The sequence below is a fragment of the Artemia franciscana genome, chromosome 7 (assembly GCF_032884065.1).
Source record: "Artemia franciscana chromosome 7, ASM3288406v1, whole genome shotgun sequence".
NCBI classification, from domain to species: Eukaryota; Metazoa; Arthropoda; class Branchiopoda; order Anostraca; family Artemiidae; genus Artemia; species Artemia franciscana.
In genome coordinates this window covers 49845352-49873114 of record NC_088869.1, presented here as the reverse complement: position 1 = coordinate 49873114, position 27763 = coordinate 49845352, and the positions used below count along the sequence as shown (strand labels likewise).

At 35.7% G+C, this 27763-nt stretch overlaps 1 protein-coding gene across 1 annotated transcript in view; it reads right to left on the bottom strand.

The window, feature by feature from the left end:
• Window positions 1-1068: 1068 nt before the first annotated feature.
• LOC136029715 (zinc finger protein 112-like) overlaps window positions 1069-27763 on the bottom strand; it is a 48487-nt gene continuing 21792 nt past the window's right edge. Inside the window, exons 3-4 of the mRNA XM_065708218.1 lie at window positions 6554-6724; window positions 1069-2078 (exon numbers count right to left, since the gene is read on the bottom strand). Coding sequence (XP_065564290.1) covers window positions 1576-2078; window positions 6554-6724 — 674 coding nt within the window. The 3' untranslated portion in view covers window positions 1069-1575. The remainder of the gene's footprint in view (window positions 2079-6553; window positions 6725-27763) is intronic.

The window sequence follows — 27763 nt, the reverse complement described above, 5'->3', positions numbered from 1 at the left end:
GTCAGGATTTAAAATAAGAGCTCTGAGACACGATACCATTCCAAATATCAAATTTCATTAAGATCCCATCACCCGCTCATAAGTTAAAAATACTTCATTTTTTCTATTTTTTCCGAATTAACCGCCCCCCCCCCCCCCCAGATGGTCAAATCGGAAAAATGACTATTTCTAATTTAATCTGGTCCGATCCCTGATACGCTTGTCAAATTTCATCGTCCTAGCTTACCTGGACGTGCCTAAAGTAGCAAAACCGGGACCGACAGACAGACAGACAGACCGACAGACCGACAGAATTTGCGATTGCTATATGTCACTTGGTTAATACCAAGTGCCATAAAAACAGTAAAAAGAATGACGGCAATCCAGCTACATATCGTCCGATTAGCTTACTCTCAAATCTTGGAAAAATATATGAGAGTGCCATTTCGAATAGAATGATTGCGATTACATTAAAAATAGTTGGCTTTCGCCCCCTTTAGTTTGGCTTCCGTAGTGGGAATAGTACTATTGATGCAATTGAAAACCTTCCTTTAAAGGTTCTAGTGCATCTCAGTCCTTTCATATTGACCATAAATCTTTAAATGAATATTTGTATGCAAAATGGTTTGATGTATTCAAAAATTCTGTTAGCACGCGGCCGGCTAACTTTTTTTGAAAATAAAGATGACCTTATTTCTGCATCATAAATCCGCCCAAATAGCAGATTAACACAGCTTATTACAAGGTATAGCAGATTGCTTCATTTTTTAAATGGGATTGGGAAAGCTGACTCTCCATTGTGCTTGTGCGGTCTAATGGAAATATGTACTCATCTTTTATTTGATTGCCCTGTTTATGGTAGAGCAGGTATAGTAATGGAGTTCGAATTAAGTGAATAGGAAATACGTGTGCCGTTTGCTTTATTGCTGATAATTAGAAGCAATAGAGTTCGGACTATTGTGAACAGATTTTTATCCCACACGAAGAGACTTGACTTGTAGTTAGTGTTTATGCTTTGTTTTCGGTAATGTGCATTCTTTTTTCGATTTTTTTTTATGTAGTGTGAATGTGTTTTTTGTAAAATACCTGTTTTTGGTTTAATCACGAAATAAAGTATATATCTATCTATACGGGTCACGTTTTTTTTTAGCAAATGCATGGGTTATTTGATAAGAACAAAATCACTTTTCTAAGAACAATCCATTACGCATAAATGCCTGCCTTATACATAAATTACATATTAATAATCGAAGAGTTTAAAACCGGGAATTAATTGCATGGAATCACTTGAATCCTTCATCAAGTCCTCTTCTGTCTATGAAAATCCCGATTGTGTCAGAAGTTTTTGCTCTATGTATACAAACTAGCTGGCTTCTTCTACGGTCCCTTAACTGTATGAACCCTCCGGTGCTTTTTCAAATAGCTTAATACAGCAAAGCATTTCTTACATATATCACATTCAAACGGTTTTTCACCCGTATGCAGTATTTGGTGCTTATTCAAACTGGGTGATTGAGAAAAAAATTTCTTACATATTTCACATACAAAGGGTTTCTCACCCGTATGCACTCTTTGGTGCACAATCAAACAGTTTAATTAAGAAAAACATTTGTCACAAACATCACATTTAAAAGGTTTTTCTCCTTTATGTCCTTTTTGATGCATTTTCAAATGGCTTGATTGAGAAAAGAATTTTTTACATACATTACATTTATATGGTTTTTCTTCTATATGTATTCTTTCATGCCTTTTCAAATTTCCTGATTCATAGAAGCCTTTCTTACATACACCACATTTAAACGGTTTTTCACCTGTGTGTAATCTTTTATGCTTATTGAGATTGCCTGATCGAGAAAAGGTTTTTTCGCATACTTCACATTTATATCGTTTCCCTCGTGTATGCACTCTTTGATATGTTCTAGGACACAATATTTCAATACCAACACCAGTTGTTTGTTCCTCAAAAGTATTCTCTGTCAGATTTTTCACCGAAACGATCATGTTTGGCCCACTGAGTTCCGGTTTACGGTGTGCCCTCTGAGTTCTGGTGAACCTCTGATTTACACCACCAGAACTGCATACAGTAGAATTCATCATATCTACGGTAAAGATACTTTTATTAAAATTAAACAAAGTTAAAAGATTCGATAAATAGGCATTATAGCAATTACAAAGAAAAGATGAGCATTCAATAGCTTTTACCTGTTGTGATTTGCCTACCACTTATGAATTAAACAAAAAGGATAGAAAGAAACTTTGGGCTGCGAGAGGAACACATTGGTTTTGTAAAGTTTTTTTTTCCTAGCCCCCCGATTTCAGGTTATTCCTAGTAAGTAGTAAGGGTTTAACCTTACTGGTAGAGTTCTTGAACTACTAGGCAAGAGAGTAGAGCTCTTGCCTGGGGCCAAAAGGGATGGTTTTTGCTTGTCCTTGAGCCGGAGCCTATAATGTGTGAAGTGACTTGGAATTTTATAGCCTATGTCACAGAGAAATATTTGAAGTTATGCAGTCATGTTTTCGTTTCATCAAACCATGTTTCTGCTTTCGAGTGGAAAGCTCTGTTCAAGCAGGCAAGCAGGAAGGCACCAGTTTCAAATTGAAGATGGAATAAAATCTATAAGTGTTAAATACATGCGGCAGTTACCCGGCACCACAGCCAATATATCTTCTTTGAGTGATAAACATAAACATTTACAGAAATAAAAGTGGGGACCGAAAGTGCTGCCATCTATTTTTCCTGTCCGTTTCTGTTAGTGAATTTCAGCGGAGTTGTATCATTCGCTTTTTCGCATTTGGGATTGCGGCAAAAAAATAGTATCATATGTTCCTCTTAAACTTAAAAAGTCCTCTCATTACTAAAGAAATTAGAGTTTATCCTTTGCCCCTTTCCAACTGATGACGTTAGAAAATTGGCCTACGGCAAGAAAGTCAGCTTTTGAACTAAGACAGATAAAAAAAAATTTTTCAGCGACAGTCGATAGCTCTTGATGAGCTGATCAAAGTATATGTCACCCATTTTTTGGTAGAAAAATTCCTTCATGAGATATACCAGTTTGAAAGTTTAAAGGGGTTGACAACTTCAGCAGTAAGGTGCACACTGAAACTAAAAATTGGCCGATAAAGAAATGGTATCAAATATACCTCTTAAACTTTAAAAGTTCTCCCATTGCTAAAGAAATTAGAGTTTATCCTTTGCTCCTTTCTAAGTGACGACGTTAGAAACTTTTGAACTAAGTCAACTTTTGAACTAAGACAGATAGATCTTTTTTTCGACGGCAGTCGATAGCCTTTGATGAGCTGATCAAAGTATATGTCATCCATTTTTCGGCGGAAAGTTTCTTCATGAGATATACCAGTTTGAAAGTTTAAAGTGGTTGACCACTTCAGTAGTAAGGTACACACTGAAATCAAAAACAGGCCGATACCAATTGTGAGACACTTAGGGGAGTTTTAACAGTCGGCTGTTAGCTCATAATCATCTTCGGCAATGAGGGATTCGCTATTTTTGCTAGCTGATGTACCTATTATTTGTTCCTCGTGTATTTATGGTGTTACCAATTTGGTTCCAGCGGTAAGACGTGTAGGAGACTTGTAAGTAATAATTGGCTATTAAGCTATAATCATCTTCAGCGATGAGGGGTGTGTAACTTTTGCTAGTTGCAATGAGGGGTTTGTAACTTTTTCAAGTTACTGTACCGAGTATTTATTTTAAGATCTTTAAAGATTAACAACTTCAGCGTTAATCGAAGCTAGGAAATAAAACCAAAGTGTTGCTCTCGCGACACTTTACTCATCGAAGTCGAACAAAGGTTGCTCCGACACCTCACGTCGCTCATGCAACGCAGATCTAGTTTATATTCATAGACCAATTAGAATTGGAATAACAAGAAAATATCTTTATCAGTTTAAAAACTTAAAAGTCGCATGAAATTTTAAAAAATCATCATAATTAATAAATTTAAAAAAAATCAAAAGAAATGTTTCATTTTTGATCTACAAATATACTTCTATATTGAATTTTTATCCACGTAACTAATTTTCGTAAATAATTTATGAGTGCTTACTAGCTAAGCATGACAAGAAGAGACGAAAAACTCGAGAACATTAAGAATCTCGAGAATCTTACATTATAAGAATTGCTAATTAATTTTTGGAAATAAAAAAAAAATAAGAGAACAGATTTTTTCTTACTCGAAACTAGCCTTTCATGTTCAGGTTCTTTTAATTTTCATACTAATTTCACCGCATAGCAAATTTACACTATAATACAAGATATAATGGAAAATAAAATATTTACGGAAGATTCCGACAAGGTAACTTATTCTTGAAAACCGGCAACCTTAAACAAAAGAAAAACAACAAAACAATAACAAAAACAAAATGGAAAGGAAAAGACAAAAATACAAAATAACCAGCGCTTCTACTTACTTATGCTTCTACTTTGCTTACTTGCAAAGGCTTGTAGAACATTCAACACTTCGCAAACAACACTGTCAATCCTACAATTCAGTCAATGATACTCCTTAGTTTTTGAGATTATCTCGAAGAATTAAATTTATTATTCACTCGGAGATTTCTAATTATTGAAATCGTAAAACTCACAGTGGCGAAGGTACCTTTGCTGCAAAATTTCAGATTTTATATAATAAAAACAGGTGTGGGTCATGGCGTTCTTTCTGTGTTTAAACAGAATTCTTTGCCATACATCTCTCTGTAAGTATCTTTGTGATTGTTTTTAATATTCTAATGGCATGGGTCTATTATTAGACTGAAGCAATAGCTGTAAGCATTTTTTCATTGTTTTAATAGCATTACAGTGCGGCCATTCAAGCAAACAATTGGTTAAACCTTAAAATTTGAGATCTTCAGAATAAAATCAACATCAAATGACAATTTTTTCTCCCAAGAGAGTAATCTAAAAAAAAGCATTTTAAAATTTCGGATTACTATGAGTCGCTGCTTGCTCTTTACTAGAACTGCAGGAACCGCTGCAACAATGACACTTTTATTCAAAAACGTTCAAAAACGAATTTTTAAAGAGATACACGAAGTTTCAAATAACAATGGATAAAAAAACGCCAAAGATTTGTGTTTTTAAAGAGATGCACAAATTCTTAAAGAGATACATGAAGTTTTAAAGAGATACTCAAATAGTATCTATAGTTTCAAATAGTAATAGAAAAAAAATGCCAAAGATTTATTTTGTCTATTGAACAATGTCTTCTGTTAATTTAATAGATAGAAAGATAGATAGATAGATACTTATTGCAACAAAAGACACTTAGGCGCCATGGCAAAAAACAAAAATAATACAAAATAATACCACATGATACTAACTCACATAACAGGGTATGTAATAATAACTATGAAAAAGCATAACAATTGCCAAAAGAAAACAAAAACAAAAAGGCTCATAATACCATAAAATTCACATAATTACACAAAATGTCAAAACATGATCAATATATTTTTTGATGTTTTAAAGCTACATGGATCATGGCTACAAAAAAGAAACAAAGAAAATTCTTATCCACACCATATAAAACAACTTTACACATTTTTTCTTGTCCTGCCTATCGTCCACCCTCCAAAAATATCTCTTTGTGCTGCATGACTACACGCGCGTACCTCCCCACAATCTTAATATCCACTTTACACTGACTTTTTTTAAATTCCGACCATCCAATCTTTCCCATTTACCCCATATTAGTTTTTTTTTTAGTTTTAGTTTTTACTTTGCAGCAGAAATTTGATATTTCACAATTCAAATAAAAGTGGTACTGTCTTTCAATTAGGCTATTTTTGACTATTTTGAAGCAATAGATAATCCCATGTGAGCCCTTTACATTTTCACGGTAAGGTCAAGGTTCTTGGTGGATATTTCTCCTAAAATTTATTTTTTTCAGTTTTATGTTTGATTACAAATATACTTAAGATTGTTTTACTGCCACTTTCTTTGACTGTCTTTCCGAAGCTAAAGCACATCCGCTACTAATTGGCCTTAAAACTTCCTAACCACCCTCCTTCATTGCTTTAAAACTGAACAGAAAATGATATGAATAACAATGATTAACTGTGCAGGTTTAATTTGTAAACATGGAAATTAAAACAGAGTGAAACAAATAACAAAACATATAGATGACTAAATCACGTCCTAATACTCAGGGATTAAACTAAATTAATGACTAATTAACAAATTAAACATTAAACAAAAGATGAAAATCAAACAAAACCAACTGACAAATTAACACTCTCTTTTTAGCTGATTGATTTTGACCACAGTAGTACTAAATCTTAATCGTCTTGTTAAATAAAACAATTGTTTTTTATTGTTTTATTTATTAGTAATTAATTATCATTTGACTAAAGTGAAAGTTTCTTGTAAAGTGTACCCGAAGTTCTGACTAGACCGTAAAAGCAGCTTTGCAAAGTGCAGCACATTGGAGAAAGATATGAGAAAAGTTCCATTTTAAGATTAGTCTAGTTTTAATAAAGTCTTACTTGTCCTAATATTCCCCAATAAAATATTATCTCATATTTTTGATTCGACAAAAACTAGATGCTTATGATGTACCTTCATTGTCCAAAAAGGGCGAGCGTAAATCCTCGGTTTCAGGTTCAAGTTTACACGGGACTGAAAAACAGCCAGAAGTACTCAAAGGCAAATCTTCACGTTTAGGAGATAAAAGAGAGCTTGGGAAGTCAGAAAGCTCCTCATTGTCACTTGGTAAAGTCTCTTCAATTTCTAAAACAAAGTATATATTATATGGGACATAAAACACATTCGAAAAAAAATCTCACTAGATAAGCCAAAGTGCTTCCTTTTTATAATTAGCCACGAGAGAAATGACAGATAAGGACAGAAATGAAAGAATAGAGGATTAAGCGTTTTATGATTTGGCAAATAACAAGGGTAAATCCTGAAAATTCTTCCCATATATATATATATATATATATATATATATATATATATATATATATATATATATATATATATATATATATATATATATATATATATATATATATATATATATATATATATATATATATATATATATATATATATATATATATATATATTATATATATATATATATATATATATATATATATATATATATATATATATATATATATATATATATATATATATATATATATATATTTAAATGTATATCATGCGTTAATCCCCATTTAAAGAACTAATTCTCATTTCCAATCCTGCTTAATCTTACCCAAGTCTGGCCGTCCAAAAATACATTTTTGTCAGGGATGAATTATCCCAACTGTCAAGTTACTATTCAAGCTAATTAGCTAGTCTACGAGACAAAATATTACACTAAAAGGGAAAAACAAAGATTGCGAAGTAAAAAAAAAAAAGGAGACGGGGTCAAAAAGAGCGTCCAAGAGAGGGAAAAATCCAATTTAGTAAAATAAACAAAAAAAGGACATTTATCTAGTAATCAAGGAGGCACACTCGTGCCTCTATAAAGAGGCGACACACGACAATGTTAAGCGATCTTCGGTTCCAGTGGTCGCAGACGGATGGGGAGGGATGCATTTCGTAGCCCGAGCTCCAACTAAGAAACCTGCAAAATTTCATCCCCCTCCAACTTTTTCTTCATGGGGAAAATCTGGCCGAAAGTTTCGACCTGTCAACCCAAGCCCCCCTTTAACGTTGTCCGATCGGGCTGAAATTCACAAGTTAAGGTCCCCTAGGGCCCAGGAGCTTATCCGCGAAATTTCAGCTTGATCCGATAACTCCTTCCCTGTTTTCCAGAAACCACGCATAGCCACTTAAAATTCATTCACTTTTTTTTTTCTAGACGCCTACAGGTCACATCCGACATCGGATCTGGGTGTACGAAGACTCATTCGATGCGGAATTCTCCGAGTAAGTGCCCATGAAAGTTTCGTAGGAAAATCTTAACCCCCCGAAAGTTTCGACCCTCTAACCCCCCCCCCCACCCCTTTTAACGTTGTCCGATCGGGCTGAAATTCACAAGTTAAGGTCCCCTACGGCCCAGGAGCTTATCCGCGAAATTTCAGTTGGATCCGATAACTCCTTCCCTGTTTTCCAGAAACCACCCATTAGCTATTTAAATTAACGGATTTCTCTCCATAAGAGCCCATGTTAATTTGAAATTTTTAAAAGCTATTGAGAAGTTATATTTACACACATGCAAGTTATTAGCTCAGTTGGTAGAGCGTGAGACTTTTAATCCTCTGGTCAAGGGTTCAAGTCCCTTACGGGCGATTTTTTTTCACAACATCAAAAAAATTTTGATAACACCTGGACAGCTTATCATTTGAGAGATAACAGAATATTAGCTTCTTATGAGCAAAAGAAACATTTCGGTCATTCTATCTATTTTTTTTTCTATTTTATACAATGATTTAAAAGCGGGGGTGGGTTCCTCTCCTAATTCCTGTACGAGGAGTACAGGAACTATTAAATTACATCCACCATGGATTGTAGAAAAACGTACAGAATTAATATGAAAAAAAATTAAACCTGTACAAAAGAGTCTTTAAAAGCGGGGGGTTTGCCTCTCCTAATAGTCTTCTTATAGTCCTAATAGTCTAATAGTCCCATGTTAATTTTTGAAATTCTTAAAAGTTACGAATATCAACATTCAAGTACATCAAAATAATCAGCTCGGCACGGCGAGAATGACTGCAAGCATCATAAAAATCCAGCTCCATTCCAGAAAATTTTTTGATAACACCTGGACAGCTTATCATTTGAGAGATAACAGAATATTAGCTTCTTATGAGCAAAAGAAACATTTCGGTCATTCTATCTATTTTTTTTTCTATTTTATACAGTGATTTAAAAGCGGGAGGGGGGCGGCAGCCACCCAAGTTCCTCTCCTAATTCCTGTACGAGGAGTACAGGAATTATTAAATTACATCCACCATGGATTGTAGAAAAACGTACAGAAATAATATGAAAAAAACTTCGTTTTCTTAAAGAGTTAAAGAGGCTGCGTCCCAAAGTCGAACCTTAAAACGTACAGGAATTAGAAGAGGCAGTTGGGGGGCTGCCGCCCCCCAAACCCCCAGCTTTTAAAGACTCTTTTGTACAGGTTTTTTGTTTTTTTGCTAACCCCCAGCTCTTGGCTTCGGAAAGGCCCTCTTTTAATTAACAAAAAATTGAAATGAATGAATAATGGAATAACTTCGAAAAATGTTAAACACAAGAGGACAGGAGAACCATTGCGCCGAAACTAGTAATTAGTAACAATGAAGTCTCCCCCCCAAAAAAAAACCTGTACAAAAGAGTCTTTAAAAGCTGGGGGTTTGGGGGGCGGCAGCCCCCCAACTGCCTCTTCTAATTCCTGTACGTTTTAAGGTTCGACTTTGGGACGCAGCCTCTTTAACTCTTTAAGAAAACGAAGTTTTTTTCATATTAATTAGGACTAAGGGCCCAAACAATGAGCAATATTTTTCTCTTTCTCGTAGATAGCACTAATGAGTAAATGCATTTATCTGGTATTGTATGCAAGGATAAGAGCTTTGCTAAAGCTATTCCATCAACTGAATCAAATTCTTACTCAAAATCAATAAAACTGAGGATTAAAGGCGTTTCATGACTCAGGAAGTTCTCAATTATTAATCTAAGAGTGAACATTTAGTCGATGCGTCCATTATCCTTTCTAAAACCCCATTATACTTCTCTTAAAACTTTATCAACATCCCTTCTATTTCTGAAGTATTATCATACTAAGTAATTTAAATCCTAATACAATAGTTGTTTTTTAATGTTGTAATATTTCAAATCGCAATTTTTATTTCCTATAAACCATAGAAATGATTATGGCCTCAGAAAAAACAATAGCTAACAAACGGGGACTAACATCGAACGGGCAGAACAGTTATGGAAGGAATAGTTACTCTGAAGTGCAGGACGGCACAAGCAATACTGCTTAAGCTAGATTAGAACCAACCAGCAGGAAATTCGTGGGACTCTCAGTTGAATGGAGGCTTTACGTGATTTTGGGCCCAAGATGGTTTTCCAGACTTTGTGATACCCTTTTATTAACAAGAGTCAAAATCCCGTAGAGATAATCTCAAGCCTATTAGCTCTATACAACTGAGGACTAAGAGCGTTTGATGACTCCGGCAGTGCTCAATTATTAATCTAAGAGTGAACATTTGGTAGATGCGTCCTCTACCATTTCTCAAGCCACATTGTTCTTCTCTTAAAACTTACTCAACATCGCTTCTAAGTCTGGAATATCCTCAAACTAAATAATTTGAATCCTAATAGAATAGTTGTTTTTCATTGTTACGACATTCCAAGCTGCAATTTTAATTTTTTTTTTAAATTATTGAAGTTATTATGGCCTCAGGAAATGCACGAACCGCGAACAGTAACCCGTTTCATTTTGTTCATTTTGTTCATTATTTGTATTATTTATTTATTATTGCCGGGTTAACCGGCACGAACCGGTTAACCCGGTTAACGAACCGGGACTGACATGTGCAGGATGGCTAAAGCTGGAATGGTTACTGAAGGAATGGTTTTATGCAAGTTGGAGCCCAATGCGGCTTTCCAGACTTCGTGATACCCTTCTATCAACAAGAGTCAAAATCCTGCAGAGACAATCTCAAGCCTATTACCTCCAAGTCATTATATGTTAATAAAAATAAAACCTGTTCAAAAAAGTAAACCAGTTCTTGGAATAGAAGTGAATGTGTTAAGGATAAGAAAGGGGAAGTTGTCTAAAATCTACTGAATTATTACTTAAAATAAATCTCGAATTAGATTTTTTGCATCCTCTCTTCCTCCCTGCTCAAGATCTAGACTGAAATATACAAAACCAGCAATACCTGGACAGCTCTTAATACAATCTGGATAATTGGGAAATTTGACAAAATACAGATGATTTAGATGAAATTTGCCTGAATCATGTTCTTTTTGCCAAAGAAATAACACAGACTAAAACGTCATAAGACAACAAACCAATAGCTTGTAGGATAGCTTCCAAAATGGTGCTTACCAATGACCAAAAAAAGAAGTAGATTGCTTGGAGCATCCCCTTAATCACCAGAGTCAAAATCCTGCAGAGGCAATCTCAAGCCCTTTTACCTCTGAGTCATTATATGTTCATGCCTACAAATATTATGCTATTATGGGGAAGAAGGCCATAGTAGATAACTTAGCTAGGAGGAGGTTCTTTCAGTCCAAAGAAGCCTAACAAAAAAGACCCAAACCCAAAAATTATCTTTTCAACAGAATCCAGTGCGGAATGCTATATTGGATAAAAAAAAATTGTTAAAACCAAATACTAAAGTAATAAGCTACTACCTAGGGTTAAAAAAAATCACCAAACATTTGGTGGCCGTCATCTTTTTTTTCTTTTGATGTTATTCACACTTTCCTTGTGCGTTTGTTCCCAAATGTATTGGAATAATATGTTTTTCAGTTTTAGACACTAAAACTATTCAGTTTAATCTATCTTTTTTCACCTTTCATTCATTCCTTTAAAGAGCCTATAGTGACAAAAAGAAATTGGAAAACGTATGCACATATCAGGAGAGAAAATAGACACCCCACCTCCTGTTTGACAGAAACATTGAAATACTACAGCTGATAGTTGAAATATTTTCCCTTCATATACCAACGGAATAGCTGAAAGATTATCACCCACTAAAAGGTCAATTTTCGTGTTATAGCCTTCCTCTCCCCCCCTTAATAAAAACTCTTCATTTTTCTAGGGTTTTACATTGCAAGCGCATATGAAGAGTCTTTTTTTTTCAATGGCACACAAACATACGAACCAGACAATAGCTGGTCAGACTGTCATCAGATTCAATTGAATTTAAGTTCAAATCTCAGGACATGTATTGATTATAAAATCAATATAGAACCCAATTTATGAATTTACCATGTTGTGAAGATGTTATTGATAATACAGATAAAAACAATTCCTTTAAAGTAAAACATACCGTATCTTCGGTAAGCTATCTAATAAATAATTGCGCTTACACTGAACAAGTACTAAGTATTTATAAAACAGAGAAAATTAAACCAGTTCTTGGAATGTAAGTGAGTATATTAAGGTTGAGAAAGGGGAAGTTAACTAAAATCTATTCAATTATTACTTGAAAAAAATCTCAAATTAGATTTTTTGCATCCCCTCTTCCTCCCTGCTCAAGATCTAGACTGAAATACACAGAACCAGCAATACCTGGACAGCCCGTAATAAACTCTGGATGATTGGGAAATTTAACTTATACAGATGATTTAGATAAAACTGTCTGAATCATGTCCTTTTTGCCAAAGAAATAACACAGAATAAAACATCACAAGAAAACAAACCAATAGCTTGTAGGTTAGCTTCCAAAATGGTGCTTCGCAATGATCAAAAAAGAATAAAATTGCGTGGAGCATCCACTTTATCATCAGCATAGTATCTTGTCACAAATTTCCATTCCTTATATTGTCTAATCATGAAAGACAATCACAAGGAACAGACAAACATCCCGTAATATTTTGAAAAAAGATCATAGGCAACTTTGTTTTAAACCAAAGCTTATTACAAGAGACAGAAGCTAGACCCTTAGATAAAATTTTTGACTTGCCCACAAAAATCAATTCTTTAGTGATAATTTTAAATATATACCTGCAAACAAGAGAGTCAGAGAAAACTTCTCTACCTGAAAACTGGTTGTCACTTCAAACCTGAAACATTATTGGTACAATAGGGACAATATCCAAGCTTTTATACAGATGCTTTTACTTCTTTTTTTATTGTGTTGCGCGAGCAACACTTTGGTTTTGTCGCGTTTTTTTTTCCCTAGCACCCCGATTTCAGCTTATTCCTAGAAAGTGGTAAGAGTCTAACCTCTACGGTTGTTACGGAAAGCCTGGACCTTAGGCCGAATTGATGAATATGACTTTACATTTTGGAAAGCTTCGTAGAGCTCTTCCCTGGGGCCAAAAAGGATGTTTTTTGCTATCCTTGAGCCTATAGTGTGTGAAGTGACTTGGAGTTTTATAGCCTATATGAGAGAGAACTATCTGAAGTTATGCATTCAAGCTTTTGTTTCAGCAGACCATGTTTCTGCTTTCGAGTGGAAAGCTCTGTTCTAGCAGGCAAACAGGCAGGCACCAGGTTCAAATTGAAGATGAAATAATCTATAAGTGTTAAATATATGCGGCAGTTACCCAACCCCACAGCCAATATATCTTCTTTGAGTGACAAATAGAAATAATTACAGAAATAAAAAGTGGGGGACCGAAAGTGCTGCCATCTATTGTTTCTACCCATTTCTGTTCGTGATTTCAGCTGAGTTTGTCATTCGGTTATCCGCACTTGGGATTGCGGTAGAGAAATGGTATCTGATGTACCTCCTAAACTTTATACGTTCTCTCATTGCAAAAGAAATTAGAGTTTATCCTTTGCTCCTTTCTAAGTGATGACATTTGAAACCTGTCCTACAACAAAAAAATCAACTTTTGAACTAAGACAGATAGATTTTTTTTTTTCGAAGGCAGTTAATAGCTCTTGATGAGCTGATCAAAGTATATGTCTCCCATTTTTTGGTACAAAAATTCCTTCACGAAATATACCAGTTAGAAAGTTTAAAGGGGTTGACAACTCCAATAGTAAGGTACACACTGAAACCAAAAATAGGCCGATACAGACATGGTATCAAATATGCCTCTTAAAATTTTAAAGTTTTCCCATTACTAAAGAAATTGGAGTTTATCCTTTGCTCCTTTCTAAGTGATGACGATAGAAACTTGGCCTATAGCAAAAAAGTCAACTTTTGAACTAAGACAGATAGATCTTTTCTTTGAGGGCAGTGGGTAGCTCTTGATGAGCTGATCAAAGTATGTGTCATCCATTTTTTGGTAGAAAAATTCCTTCATGAGATATAGCAGTTTAAAAGTTTAAAGAGGTTGATAACTTCAGTAGTAAGGTACACACTGAAATCAAAAATAGGCCGATACCAATTGTAAGACATATAGGGGAGTTTTAAGCAACAGTCGGCTATTAGCTCATAATCATCTTCTGCAATGAGGAGTTCGCAACTTTTCCGAGTTGGTGTATCTATTATTTGTTTCGGAGTATTTGATGGTAAGACCAATTTGATTCCAGCGGTAAGACGTGTAGGGGACTTGTAAGTAATAGTCGGCTGTTAGGCTACAATCACCTTTAGCGATGAGGGATTTGCAACTTTTGCTAGTTGCAATGAGGGTTTCCAACTTTTGAGAGTTGGTGTACCTAGTATTTATTTAAACATCCTTACAGATTAACAACTTCAGCGTTTAATCGAAGCGAGGAAACAAAACCGAAGTGTTGCTCTCGCAACACTTTACTCGGCGAAGCCGAACAAAGGTTGTCGCAACACCTCACGTTGGTCATGCAATGTAGATCTACTTCTTACTGAGAAGGACATTAAAGACAAGAGATGGAAAAAAGAGTTTAATAAAGTAAAGAGCCTTTTTTTTATTCTGCTACCAAAAATTTAATGGCTGGATAACTTACTTGTTTAACCACAGAAGTCTCAGGAAAGGTGATAGGTTCAGCCATATTTGGAGTTTGACGCAAGTCCGTAATTTCACCTCTGAAGTTAATCAATGTCACTTATAAAACATATAATGTTGTCAAAAAAACTCGGGTATGGTCTTCCACTTCCATACAGCAGAGTCGAGGTCAAATGTCCCTAGAAATAGGAACAATGGAGCAAGCTACCAGTAATCCTTCCAAGCATTGTAATATCAACTTAATCTTAATACAGCTGAAATCATAGGTTCAGTTCCTTCAGTAGTCAACATCATCATAAAGTGCCTCTAATTACGTATGAGGAATATACAAATTATATTTACAAACAGCATAGAAAAAGAGTTAAATGGGAAGATTTACCGCTCAAAAAGCACTAAACACATCAATAAGAACAATTGTTAGCTACAAAAATTTGATTGACTATGAAAATGATGCTTTTATAATGAGAATAGTCTTAACTAAAGCCTAGGAATATTTTGTGTAGCTGGATCAACTGCATCATGAACAAAAAATACAAAGAAACGCAATATTTTTCTCCTTCTGTTTTTAGGAGAGAAAGCCATGAAGGTTCACATAAATATATTTTCATTTAAATTCTGAATACATTCTATATCAAAATTACAGAATATAGGCTTTCATTAAACTTGGAAAAGCGAGACTATTTAAAACCTAAACTATGACCCAGGAGGATTTTACAGTTTATCTGCAACCTTAGTTTTAATTCAAAAGCTTTCAAAAGTACTTCAATGATAGGTTTGTTGATGACTTGAATGTTTAAAAAAAAAACTATAGAATTCAACACATAACTGGGCAAAGAATTTATTGCTAACAACAAATCAAACTATGGAGACAAGCTAATAAAAATAGCTGTTCTGTAAATGACCTCAAGATACTATATAGATTCTCTTAGCTTGAAAATCAACCTAGAAAATGAAATAATCAGCCTCTGCTAATCAAATAATTTATGTTGTCATTTTCTGAGAAACATACTCACATGTTAAGTACAATTAAAGAAATATAAAAAAAATCTTCTAGAGTCTAGACTAAAACTTCTCATCTTATTTGGCCTTCATGTTAGAAAATGGAGAAACTGCAATATTTATTTACTGACTGGTTTATTAGATATCATAGGCAGCGCAATAGCATTGCCTGAGTAGAAATGTGTGGGCACAATACACTATCTTTTTTCTTTCTTTTCACCAAGGCACTTAGCATAGAAGGAGTTGTTGTAGAAACTTTGGAAGGAGCACATTCAACTGGAAATTAAAAATCTATTGCCCTTGTTAAGGGTCAAAAGTACTTGGAGGGCAACCAGCCCCTCCAAACACATCCAGTCAAAATTTTGAGATATTTGTTTTGACCAAATAGTTGAAAGGTACAAAAGTCAGGTCTCTGGGGATGTCAACCCCCCTCCCTCCATGGCAAGCCCTCAGGGAAAGGGCTGTAAGTTATTCAATTTATCCATTATTTGCATATAGTATTTGTAATTCGAGAAAAAAATGTTTGACCTTTAAGATTGAAAACGACCAAGGACATTCAAGTGAAGCTTTCAAAAAATGTTAAAAGGGAGTTTTGAACTAAATTCACTAAAGTTATGTGCACACAATTTGTCAAAAAGGTACAACTCAAGAATAACTAGACCTACGTTGCCTGAGCAACGTGAAGTGTTGCGGCAACCTTTGTCCGGCTTCACCGAATAATGTGTTGCGAGAGCAACACTTTGGTTTTGTTTCTTTGCTATCGGTTAAACGCTGAAGTTGTAAGCCTATCGAAGCTTTTAAAACGTTATGTTCAAAGAAGAACGCGATCAGTAATCACAAGATCAAAGGCTATTCCTCAGCGTTGAAAAAACTACAATAACAAAAGAATATTGAAAGAAGGGACTAAATTGAATTTGCAGCCAGTTGAACTGTATCCTTTTCAATCGTAGACATCATCACGGATCAAGACTTGGAACAATATCTTATATAATCTAGTTGGTATTATAAAGCTATCCGTAACTTTTCATGATCAAAATACCATAGATGACACTCTATTGATTATTACAAAACTGCCTCGTTGTTTTACGTTATCGTTTGTACCCGTTGCGTAAACACTTAAATTCTAGGTTATAGTGAGTATGGGTAGGCTACACCAACTAGCAAAAGTTACAAACCCCTCTTCACTAAAGATGATTGTAGCCCAACAGGCGATTATTACTTACAAGTCCCCTACATGTTTTACCACTGGAACCAACTCGGTCTTATCATCAAATATACAGGAAACAAATAATAGGTACACAAAATAGCAAAACTTGCAAACCCCTCACTGCCGAAGATGATTATGAGCTAACAGCTGACCTTTCCTTACAAGTCCCCTACATGTCTCACAGCTGGTATCGGCTTATTTTTGGTTTCAGTGTGTACCCTACTACTGAAGTTGTCAACCCCCTTGAAACTTTCAAACTAGTATATGTCATGAAGAAATTTTTGTATAAAAAAATGGATATACACTTTGATCAGCTCATCAAGAGCTATCGATTGCCGTCGGAAAAAAAAATTATATCTGTCTTAGTTCAAAAGTTGATTTTTTTGCCGTAGGCCAACTTTCTAACGTCACCACTTAGAAAGGAGCAAAGGATAAGCTCTAATTTCTTTAGCAATGAGAGAACTTTTAAAGTTTAAGAGCTACGTCTGATAAAGTTTCTTTACCTCAATCCCAAGTCCGAAAAAACAAATGATAAACCCAGCGAAAATCACGGCAGCACTTTTGGACCCGTGGGAAAATGCCGCTTTTTTGCTTCTGTAAATTTTTCTATTTATCACTCAAAGAAGATATATTGGCTGTGGGGCCGGGTAACTTCCGCATATATTTGACACTTATTGATTTTAGTCCATCTTCAATTTGAAAGTGGTGCCTGCCTGCTTGCCTGCTAGAACGGAGCTTTCTACTCGAAAGCAGAAACATAGTTTGATGAAACGAAAGCTTGGCTGCATAACTTCAGATACTCCTCTCTGACATAGGCTACATAACTCCACTTCACTTCACACACCATAGGCTCTGGCTCGTGGACAAGCAAAAACCATCCTTTTTGGCCCCAGGCAAGAGTTATGTGGAGCTTTCCAAAATGTAATGCCATATTCATCAATCCGGCATGAGGTCCACACTTTCCGTAAAAACTGCACAGGTTAGACCCTTACCAGTTTCCAGGAATAAGCCGACATCGGCGGCATAGAAAAAAAAAGCCGGGACAAAACCAAAGTGTTGCTCTCGCAACACAATTACAGGTATTAAGTGGGAACTTTTAGGGAATGATGAGGACGAGAAGTAGTCAACAGACTGAAAAGCCAATGTTTGCACTGCTACTACTACTACTGTTCCTACTACTCTTACTGCTACTACTACTATTATCACTATAGTTACTATAGCTACGGCTTCTGTAATGTCTACTACTAAGGCTAAGGATACTGAAATGAAAATTTGAGGAAATTTAGAGGGAAGAAAGTAGAACTTAATCTAAACATATCACGTTTATATAGATTTTCAAAAAAGCATATCAGCAATATCTTAGGAACAGCTTACAGAATCAAGCTGAAAATTCCAGGGCATGATGAGAGGAAAGTTCAACTGACCTAAAGGCAAGAATTACATACTACTACTGTACTAATACATCACTGCTAATACAACTAATATGGTACTAGTACTACTATGGCTAAGGGTAGGAAGGTGAATATTTACGAAGATATTGAGAGGAAAGTTGAACTAAATCAGAACATACTATATGGATTAAGATTGTCAAAAGGGCATGGGCTTAGAATGTTAGGTTGGAGCTTGGAAGAAGGCGATCTCGTAAAAAACTGTTTTTGAAATAGAATTCAAAAGATTTTTCCTGGTAGTACTCCCAATGAACTCCATATTGGTGTATAGTAGGTATAGTAAGCTTGGACGTTGCTGGCTTCTGAATAAGTGCTTTTGATTGGCTTGCTTATTATTGTGTTATTGCTTGGGTGCTGGTTTTACTCTTACTTATTGCAACTTGCCTTGGTGCTTGCTTTCTCATTTTATTTTATTTGCGATATAGGCTATTGTTATACGGGCTACTGACATTTCCCTAGATGACATGGATAAGCCTTCTGTTTACCCACTATACTATGACAAGGCCCTTGGGACTGATGGCCAAGCTGCCAGTGTCCTGGTGTGCGTAAAGACTTCTGAGAATAAAGACAATGGACCTTTACCAACGATATGCATAGGACACATAGGGGAGTTACTATCATAAAATGCATGCAGGAATTTTGGGGTTGTTCACCCTATTGCAGCACTTGGTGGTGCTGTGGAAGTACTGGATAAAAACAAGGAAACTTCTCATAAGATTATACTGCTGAAAGGAGTAAAAGTTGACAATACTTAGGTAGTATTCAAAGAGAGAAAACACGGAACTATACGGAAAGGAAAGTACTTTCTTCCCTGAACAGTTGGGATAAAAGAAGGGGTGCAAAAAGCAGTAAAGGCCCAACAATATGTAAAAAAAAATTACCAAAATTGTAAATATTTCAGACATATCAAAGAGCAGTAAAAGACAAGAATCATATATGATCTTGATTACCTTTAATATTGATGCACCATTCCCAGCTAGAACTGTTGTGTAGGGTGCTCAGATCTATGTTCATGAATGTGTACCAAACCTAAGGTCATGGAATACATATTTGAAATTGGCCATATATCTGTGCCAAAGCCCATAACTTTAGAAACTCCCCTCAAAAGGTGAATCAAAACCCCTCAAAATGCAGCTACTGCAATGACGCTCATATAGTCAACAGTGCAGACTGCTAGTTGTACAAAGAGAATGCAGATAACACATGAACATCAGTAATTCATCCACTTTTAGCCATGTTGCTGCTGGCCATGCAGCCCAAGTCACAAGACCTGCTGGATTGGCAAACCCACAAATATCTTACGATTTCCTACTTTTTTCCAAGACCTCTAATATGTAACCATGAAGAAGAGATCCTTAAGTTGAGAAGTTAACAAAGCTGATAACCTCCCTCTGCTCAGTTCTCCTACAACAAAAAGATAAAAAAAAAAAACGAAGAAAGAAGTCACTTGGCACATAGCGATGCCTCAGATGTTGTCATGAACAGGCCAGATTCAAAAGATAAGGAGGGAGTATGAAATGCCTAAAAGAAGGCAAAATTAGGGAACAAATGGCTATTTTAATTGTTTTATTGTCAGAGGGCTATTTTAATTGTTTGATACCTGCTCATGAAAGAACAACAGCCAGATGGTTGAACACTGACATGGAACATCTTTTACCCTGAAAGGCTCTGATAAAACTGAGGAGATTTTCGTAGTGGCCAGCCTGTCCAAGAGTGCATCAAATACCAAACCAATTTCAAGTTGGAACTTTCTGGGAATGCTTAGGCAGAAGATCAATTGAAAAAAAAGGCAATATGTGTATGCTACTAGTACTTCTACGACTATGCAACTAATACTAAGATTAAGAACATTCAGATAAAAAAAATTAGGAAGTGTTGAGGGGAAAATCAATCTAAAATAAAACACATTATGGGCATACAGGTTATCAAAAGAGCATATCAGTAATATCATGAACAGCTTATAGTATGAATTTTAAACTTCTTGGATTTGATGAGCAAGAGAATTAGCTAACCAAAAGGCAACATATTACTACTGCTGCTACCACGGGCCTAGCTCCAGTATTTTTATTTGGGGGGGGAGGCAAGAAGGAGTCCACATCTGAATAGCCAATTTGTCTGAGCTACCCCTCAGAAGAATGCAGTGGCAGTTATGGCCTCTTCAATTTACTTATAGTTACAGCAAGTATTCAGTATTATTATAGAAGTATTACAGTAAGTAAGTAACTTACTTCCTACAACGAGCTCTACTTTACTTAAAAAAAAGATAAAATTTCGAAATTACAAAATAATCGTGTTAGATTATACATTTCAAATTTGCAGCCCTAAAGTTTTTGCTCTCGGGGCACGTGCCCCCTCAATCCCCCTCCTCTAAAACTACAAGTGGAGAAAGGGGTGTTGGAAAACTTGAAAAACATAAGCCTAAATGTGTTTTTAAAATGTCTGACGATTCTGTTCCAAATTTTCTTCTGTTAGTCAAAGGGAATATAACATCTTTTTTTTTGAAAGCAGCCATCACAAATATGAGTCAAAGCTGAGGCTGGACCATTAATTGGATTTGAGCTACTTTCACTGTTAAGTTTGTTCTCACTATTTGTTAAAAAAAAGAAACTATAATAACAAATAACCGAGGCAAACTCAAAACAACCAGAAATCAACATTAATACAGCTAAAAACCCTCTATACTTTCTAAAAGCTGGAACATAGTTTGCACTTTACTAAAAAAAAAATTTTGTGTTTTCACTTTTATAACTTTAATAATTCAAAAACTAATTAAGATTTTAAGGATTAATATAAGCATATGTATTTTTTGTATTTGTTTTCATTAAAGTACAAGTTACGTTCTGGCTTTTAGAAAGTGCAGGGGTTTCAAGCCCTACTCATATTAGTTTCTGCTCGTTTTGAGTTTGACTTGGTTATCTATTGTAATTTCTGTTCGTTTTGGGTTTTATTTATTTACTGAGGCTGATTTGTGGTAGTTTTGTACATGGTAGATTCTATTTTTACTCTTTTTCGGTTTAATGGAGTACTTTACTCTTTTTTTGAAAAACTTAATTTGTGGAAAAGCTGTTGTAATTAATTTCTGTTTGTTCTATGTTGACATAGTCATTTTCAGGGAAAAAGAAAACTAAAAGTTTGCATCATTCCGGTTTTTCTTTGAGAATTTATAGCTTGGTCTGCTATTTGTATTCTGGAGGAACTTTTTTAAAAATTTTGAACAACATACACTCTTTTGAAAATCTTGACATAAATGGAGTCTTTAATTTAGTCATATACATCCTCTTTAATTTAGTCATATACATCCTCAAATTGACTTGATATATATAAAAGATAATGATATTCCCCCAAAAAATATATATATGATGTTTGACAGCCTGGATACACCTTCAATATTTGGTTTAGTTAAATTTTAAGAGCAGAAGCAGTAGTAGAAGTAGCACAAAAAGTTTTAACTTAATACCCTCAGTCGTTCTTCAACTGGCGTGCAGCAGGGTTGCTTGCTTTCACTGCAACTGTTTAACCTATCCTTACTACTGTCCTATCACTCCTTGACAACTCGTCAGGTATGTTATACAGATGACATAGACCTAATAAATGAGAACCTTGGAGGTCTTCCATCCCAGGCCAACAGCATCCAGTCAACCACCATCCACTTTGGAATGATCATCAATTCCTAAAGCTTAAGCCTCCAGCTCAGTGGTGACAGCAAAGAATGGGTGGAAGATTGCACCTACCTTGGTAGCCTTATAACGTCTGATAAAAACCACCCGAAAGATGTTAAGAGGCGCCTGGTGCTTGTCAACTTCAGCTTTAAAGCCTTGATGCCAATCTGAAGGAACAAGAATTTGTCAACACTGCTAAAAACAAGACTCTTCAACACACTGATTATCCTCATTGCCATTTACGCTTATGAATCATGGACCCTCAAAACAAATGACCAGCATCGCCTAGCCCAATTTGAGACAAAGTCACTTTACTATATTGTGGGTATTATGTACCAGGACAGGATCTCTAATATCAGGCTGTTTGAAAGCTTCAAGATCAAACACACCACATTTGACAAAACAAAACAGCAACAGCTTAGGTGGCTACGCCACAACCAGCATATGGAAAATTCACGTCTTCTGAAAATAGTCTTCCATGGTGGCGTGCATGTTTCTTCCCCCAGAGGTCAGCCCTCAAAAAGAGATGGAAAGACAACGTCTTTACACTCAACCTGTCCCAACTTCCAAGCCTGACTGAAGATGGATGCTCATAAAAATCAATAACATGGTGAATAAGAGACCCCAAAACAACCTTTGAAGATGGATGAGACTTGAGTCAAGTAAGGATTTAGTGAAATGAGGTGCATCTGGGGGAGGGGGGTCTAGTTACCCTTCATCACTTTTGACTCTTAAAAATGAACTAGAATTTCTAATTTTTAACCAAATAAGCCTCCTCTAAGGTTTCCACAACCATTCCTTCCATAAAAACCTTAAATGCCCCCAGGGCATAACTTACAACCCCTGTCCCCACTTCCCAGAGATTTGTTTCAGCCACAAAAGCACTGTTATACGACCTTTGGACTCTTAAGAACAAAACGGATATCTCAATATTTTTATTGGATGCATTTGGGGAAATACAACCTGTGGAGGGGGGTAGCTGCCCTTCAATTACTTTGACTCTTAAAAAAGAAACCGGAACTTCTGACTGGCAATCCAATAGGCCCCCTCCGAAGCTTACATGACCACCCTTTTTATAAAAACATTAAATGTCCCAGGGCATAACTTATAGCCATTTGCCTGAGGGATTTGGGGGGAGAGGGGTGTCATCCTTGTAGACATGATTTCCAGACCTTTCAACTATGCTGAACAAGATGGCTATCTCAAAATTTTGACTGGATGTGTTTGGAGAAATGATGGGAGTGGGAGAGGGTTAGTTGCCCTCCAGTCACTTTTGACTATTAAAAAGGGCGCTAAATCAAATAAGCCCTTTTCGGAATTTCTACAACAACTCCTTCCATACAGAGTGCCCTGGTTTAAAAAAAAATTCTACATTGTGCCAACATTATTTTTTACTTAGATAGCACTATTGTGCTGCCTATGATTATGTTGCTATAAGAAGAAATAGATGGGAATCAACTTCCGTTTCAATACCTTCTTTTCCTATTCAATTTTCCATTGTTTTCTAAAGTTAGTTTTGAGCCAAACAAAGAAAGAAAGGAGCTCTGCTCTTTATTGATTTTATTAGCATCTTGTAACCAAATAAAATTGATACAAATTATATTTTTAGTAATTTTATAAAACACATCAAAGTTGAGAGCTTGACAAAACTGGCTTTTATGGATCTGGTTAAGGAACCAAAAGCTTAGCCACCTTAGATAGCTGAGCCAATGTAATTGATATAAATTGTATTTTTAACAACGTTACAAAACATCAAAGTTGAGAGTTGGACAAAACTTTTTTTTTTAGCTGGTCAAGGAACCAAAAGCTTAGCCATCTTACATTGCTGAGCCTATGGACATGCTTATTCTTAATTAATAATTTACAGAATATGTAGCAGCCCAGCTATCCCAATCCTGGGACCATTTGTTCATATACTCTTTTACCTGATGGGTGGGGGATGTACCAAGTGGTTAAAAAGTAAAGATAGCCTGGTCCTTCCCAACTTAGGATGTTTTTCTTCAAGTAATAATGAAGAAAAGTTACTATTTAGCAAGAATGTTGCTTGGTTAAATTCAAAAACATTACAGAATACATAAACATATAATGTACATGTATCAAACAAAAATAAATTAAGTAGTGGAAAACACAGCTTTTACTAAGGCTGTCAGCAATGACTTGCAGCAGAAGACGGTAGTGTACTGTAGACAAGATTTCAGGTGGGTATTGATGAGTTTAATAAGCTTGGCTTTTTTGCCTGCTTAACTGTTAATATAAAAGTCCATATCACCCTTCCATATCCGTAAATTCGTGCACCTATCATAGGAGGCTAAATCTTGCAGTTGAACTACACACTATTCTAACAGCCCCATGCATTATTTCATTCAGTTGCAAGTGATTTGAAAATAATATCTTAGCAAATCAAAAGACAAAGCCTTTAAATTGTCTTTGTTGAATCCTTATACAGGAAAATTACAACCCTCCACATTGAATCAAACAGTTCGTGGTAACGAACTGTAGTAAGGAGCGATCCGGCTCAATAGTAACCAAAGCTCTAAAAAATTGAATTTTGATATCAATAGCTACATCAAAAGAATCACATTTTAATGCTGATTTTAAATATATAAGTTTCATCAAGTTTAGTCTTAGCCATCAAAAGTTACGAGCCTGAGAAAATTTGCCTTATTTAGGAAAATAGGGGGAAACACCCCCTAAAAGTCGTAGAATCTTAACGAAAATGACACCATCAGATTCAGCGTATCAGAGAACCCTACTGTAGAGGTTTCAAGCTCCTATCTACAAAAATGTGGAATTTTGCATTTTTTGCCAGAAGACAAATCACGGGTGCGTGTTTATTTGTTTGTTTTTTTTTTGTTTTTTTGTTGTTTTTTTTCCCAGGGGTCATCGTGTCGACCAAGTGGTCCTAGAATGTCGCAAGAGGGCTCATTCTAACGGAAATGAAAAGTTCTAGTGCCCTTTTTAAGTGACCAAAAAAATTGGAGGGCATCTAGGCCCCCTCCCACGCTCATTTTTTTCCCAAAGTCAACGGATCAAAATTTTGAGATAGCCATTTTGTTCAGCATAGTCGAAAATCATAAAAAATATGTATTTGGGGATGACTTACTCCCCCACAGTCCCTGGGGGAGGGGCTGCAAGTTACAAACTTCAACCAGTGTTTACATATAATAATGGTTATTGGGAAGTGTACAGGCGTTTTCAGGGGGATTTTTTTGGGGTTTTGGGGGTAGGGTTGAGGGAGGGGGCTATGTGGGAGGATCTTTCCTTGGAGAAATATGCCATGGGGGAAAAAAATTCAATGAAAAGGGCGCAGGACGAATCTGGTCACGTTAGAAAAAAACGTCAAATTCAGAGCTTAATATACAATGCTGGGTGTTCGGAGCCTCTCTATTATGGAGTATAATTTGAAAATAACACAACTATACGAGCGATAAAACATATATACCACAACCATAACTCAACTAACGAAAGAACTGCTAAGAGATAACACAACTATAAAGCGAAAACAGGTGAAAACTAACGGGAAAATAAACGAACTAAGAGGTGGAAGGGGCACAGAGAAAAAATATAATCCTTTTTCAATTTTGAGCCTAACTTCCGCAAAGGAGTAATAATGTCAGAAGCCCCGAAATACCGAATTATTTTCTTTTCAAACAGTTCGTGGTAAAGAACTGTAGTAAGGGGCGACCCAGCTCAATAGTAACGGAACTCTAAAAAACGGATATAAGATTCAATTAATTTAGTCTTTGTCATCAAAAGTTACGAGCCTGAGAAAATTTGCCCTATTTTGGAAAAAAAAGGGGGAAACATCCCCTAAAAGTCATAGAATCTTATCGAAAATCACACTATAGCATTCGGCATGTCAGAGAACTCTATAGCAAAAATTTCAAACTCTTATCTAAAAAAATGTGGAATTTCATATTTTTTGCCAGAAGACAAATCACGGGTGCGTGTTTATTTGTTTGTTTGTTGTTTTTTTTTTCTTTTCCCCAGGGGTCATCGTATCGACCAGGTGGTCTTAGAGTGTCGCAAGAGGGCTCATTCTTACGGAAATGAAAAGTTCTAGTGCCCTTTTTAAGTGATAAAAAAATTGGAGGGCAAATAGGCCCCCTCCCACGCTAATTTTTTCCAAAAGTCAACAGATTAAAATTTTAAGATATTCATTTTGTTCCGCATAGTCGAAAACCATAATTACTATGTCTTTGGGAATGACTTACTCCCCCACAATCCCTGGGGGAGGGGCTGCAAGTTACAAATTTTGACCAGTGTTCACATACAGTAATGGTTATTGGGAAGTGTACAGACGTTTACATGGGGATTTTTTGGCTTGGGGGTGGGGTTGATGGGAGAGGGCTTTGTGGGAGGATCTTTCCTTCGAGGAATATGTCATGAGGGAAGAAAAATTCAATGAAAAGGGTGCAGGATTTTCTAGCATTACTATAAAAAAACAAAGAAAAAATAAACATGAAAACGTATTTTCAAATGAAAGTAAGGAATAGCATTGAAATTTAAAACGAACAGAGATTATTACGCATATGAGGGGTTCTAAAAATACTTTAGCATAAAGAGCGAGGTATTTAGGAGGAGATAAATACCTCGCTCTTTATGCTAAAATATTTTTAGTAATTTCAACTATTTATTCTACGGCCTTTTTGATTCAGGGGTCATTCTTAAAGAATTGGGACAAAACTTACGATTTAGTGTAAAGAGCGAGGTATTAACGAGGGTACAAACCCCCTTGTACACATAATAAAAATATAAGAATATAAAAGTTTGTTACGTAAGTTAATTTTTAAGTTACATATATTTTTTACTAATAAAAACGTTCGTTGAAAATTAAAAGTTCTAGTAGCCTTTTTAAGTAACCGAAAATTTGGAGGGCAGCTAGGCCTCCTTCCCCACCCCTTATTTGTCAAAATCGTCTGATCAAAACTAAGAGAAAGCCATTTAGCCAAAAAAAAATTAATATACTAATTTCATTTCAATAATTTATGTGCGGAGAGCCAAAATCAAACATGCATTAATTCAAAAACGTTCAGAAATTAAATACAAAAAAAAACTAGTTTTTTTTAACTGGAAGTAAGGAGCGACATTAAAACTTAAAACGAACAGAAATTACTCCGTATATGAAATGGGTTGTCCCCTCCGCAGTCCCTCGCTCTTTACGCTAAAGTTTGACTCTTTGCCACAATTCTACTTTTTAAAACAATTAAAAACTTTAGCGTAAAGAGCGAGGGACTGCGGAGGGGACAACCCATTTTATATACGGAGTAATTTCTGTTCGTTTTAAGTTTTAATGTCGCTCCTTACTTCCAGTTAAAAAAAAACTAGTTTTTTTTGTATTTAATAACAACAAAAGACGCTTTTTTGCATGGGCCGCAGCAATATGTCCTCACATTTGTCTTCATCTCTATTGAGGCATTAGAACATTATAGAGAACTAGCTGTTGGGGTGGCGCTTCACGCCACCCCAACACCTAGTTGGTGGGGGCGCTTCGCGCCCCCATCCACTGGCTGGGGGTGCGTAAGTCGTTACGCGCCATTGTAGTTGTGTCCCTGTGTCCCACCTGTGAATAGAGATATATATATATATATATATATATATATATATATATATATATATATATATATATATATATATATATATATTTTAACTACGTAAAACTTACGTAAACTACGTAAAACAACCCTCCACATTGAATAACAACAAAAAACGCTTTTTTGCAGGGGCAGCAGCAATATGTCCTCATATTTGTCTTCATCTCTATTGAGGCATTAGAACATTATAGAGAACTAGCTGTTGGGGTGGCGCTTCACGCGCCACCCCAACACCTAGTTGGTGGGGGCGCGTAAGTCGTTACGCCGCATTGTAGTTGAGTCCCTGTGTCCCACCTGTGAATTGATATATATATATATACATATATATATATATATATATATATATATATATATATACTAGCTGTTGGGGT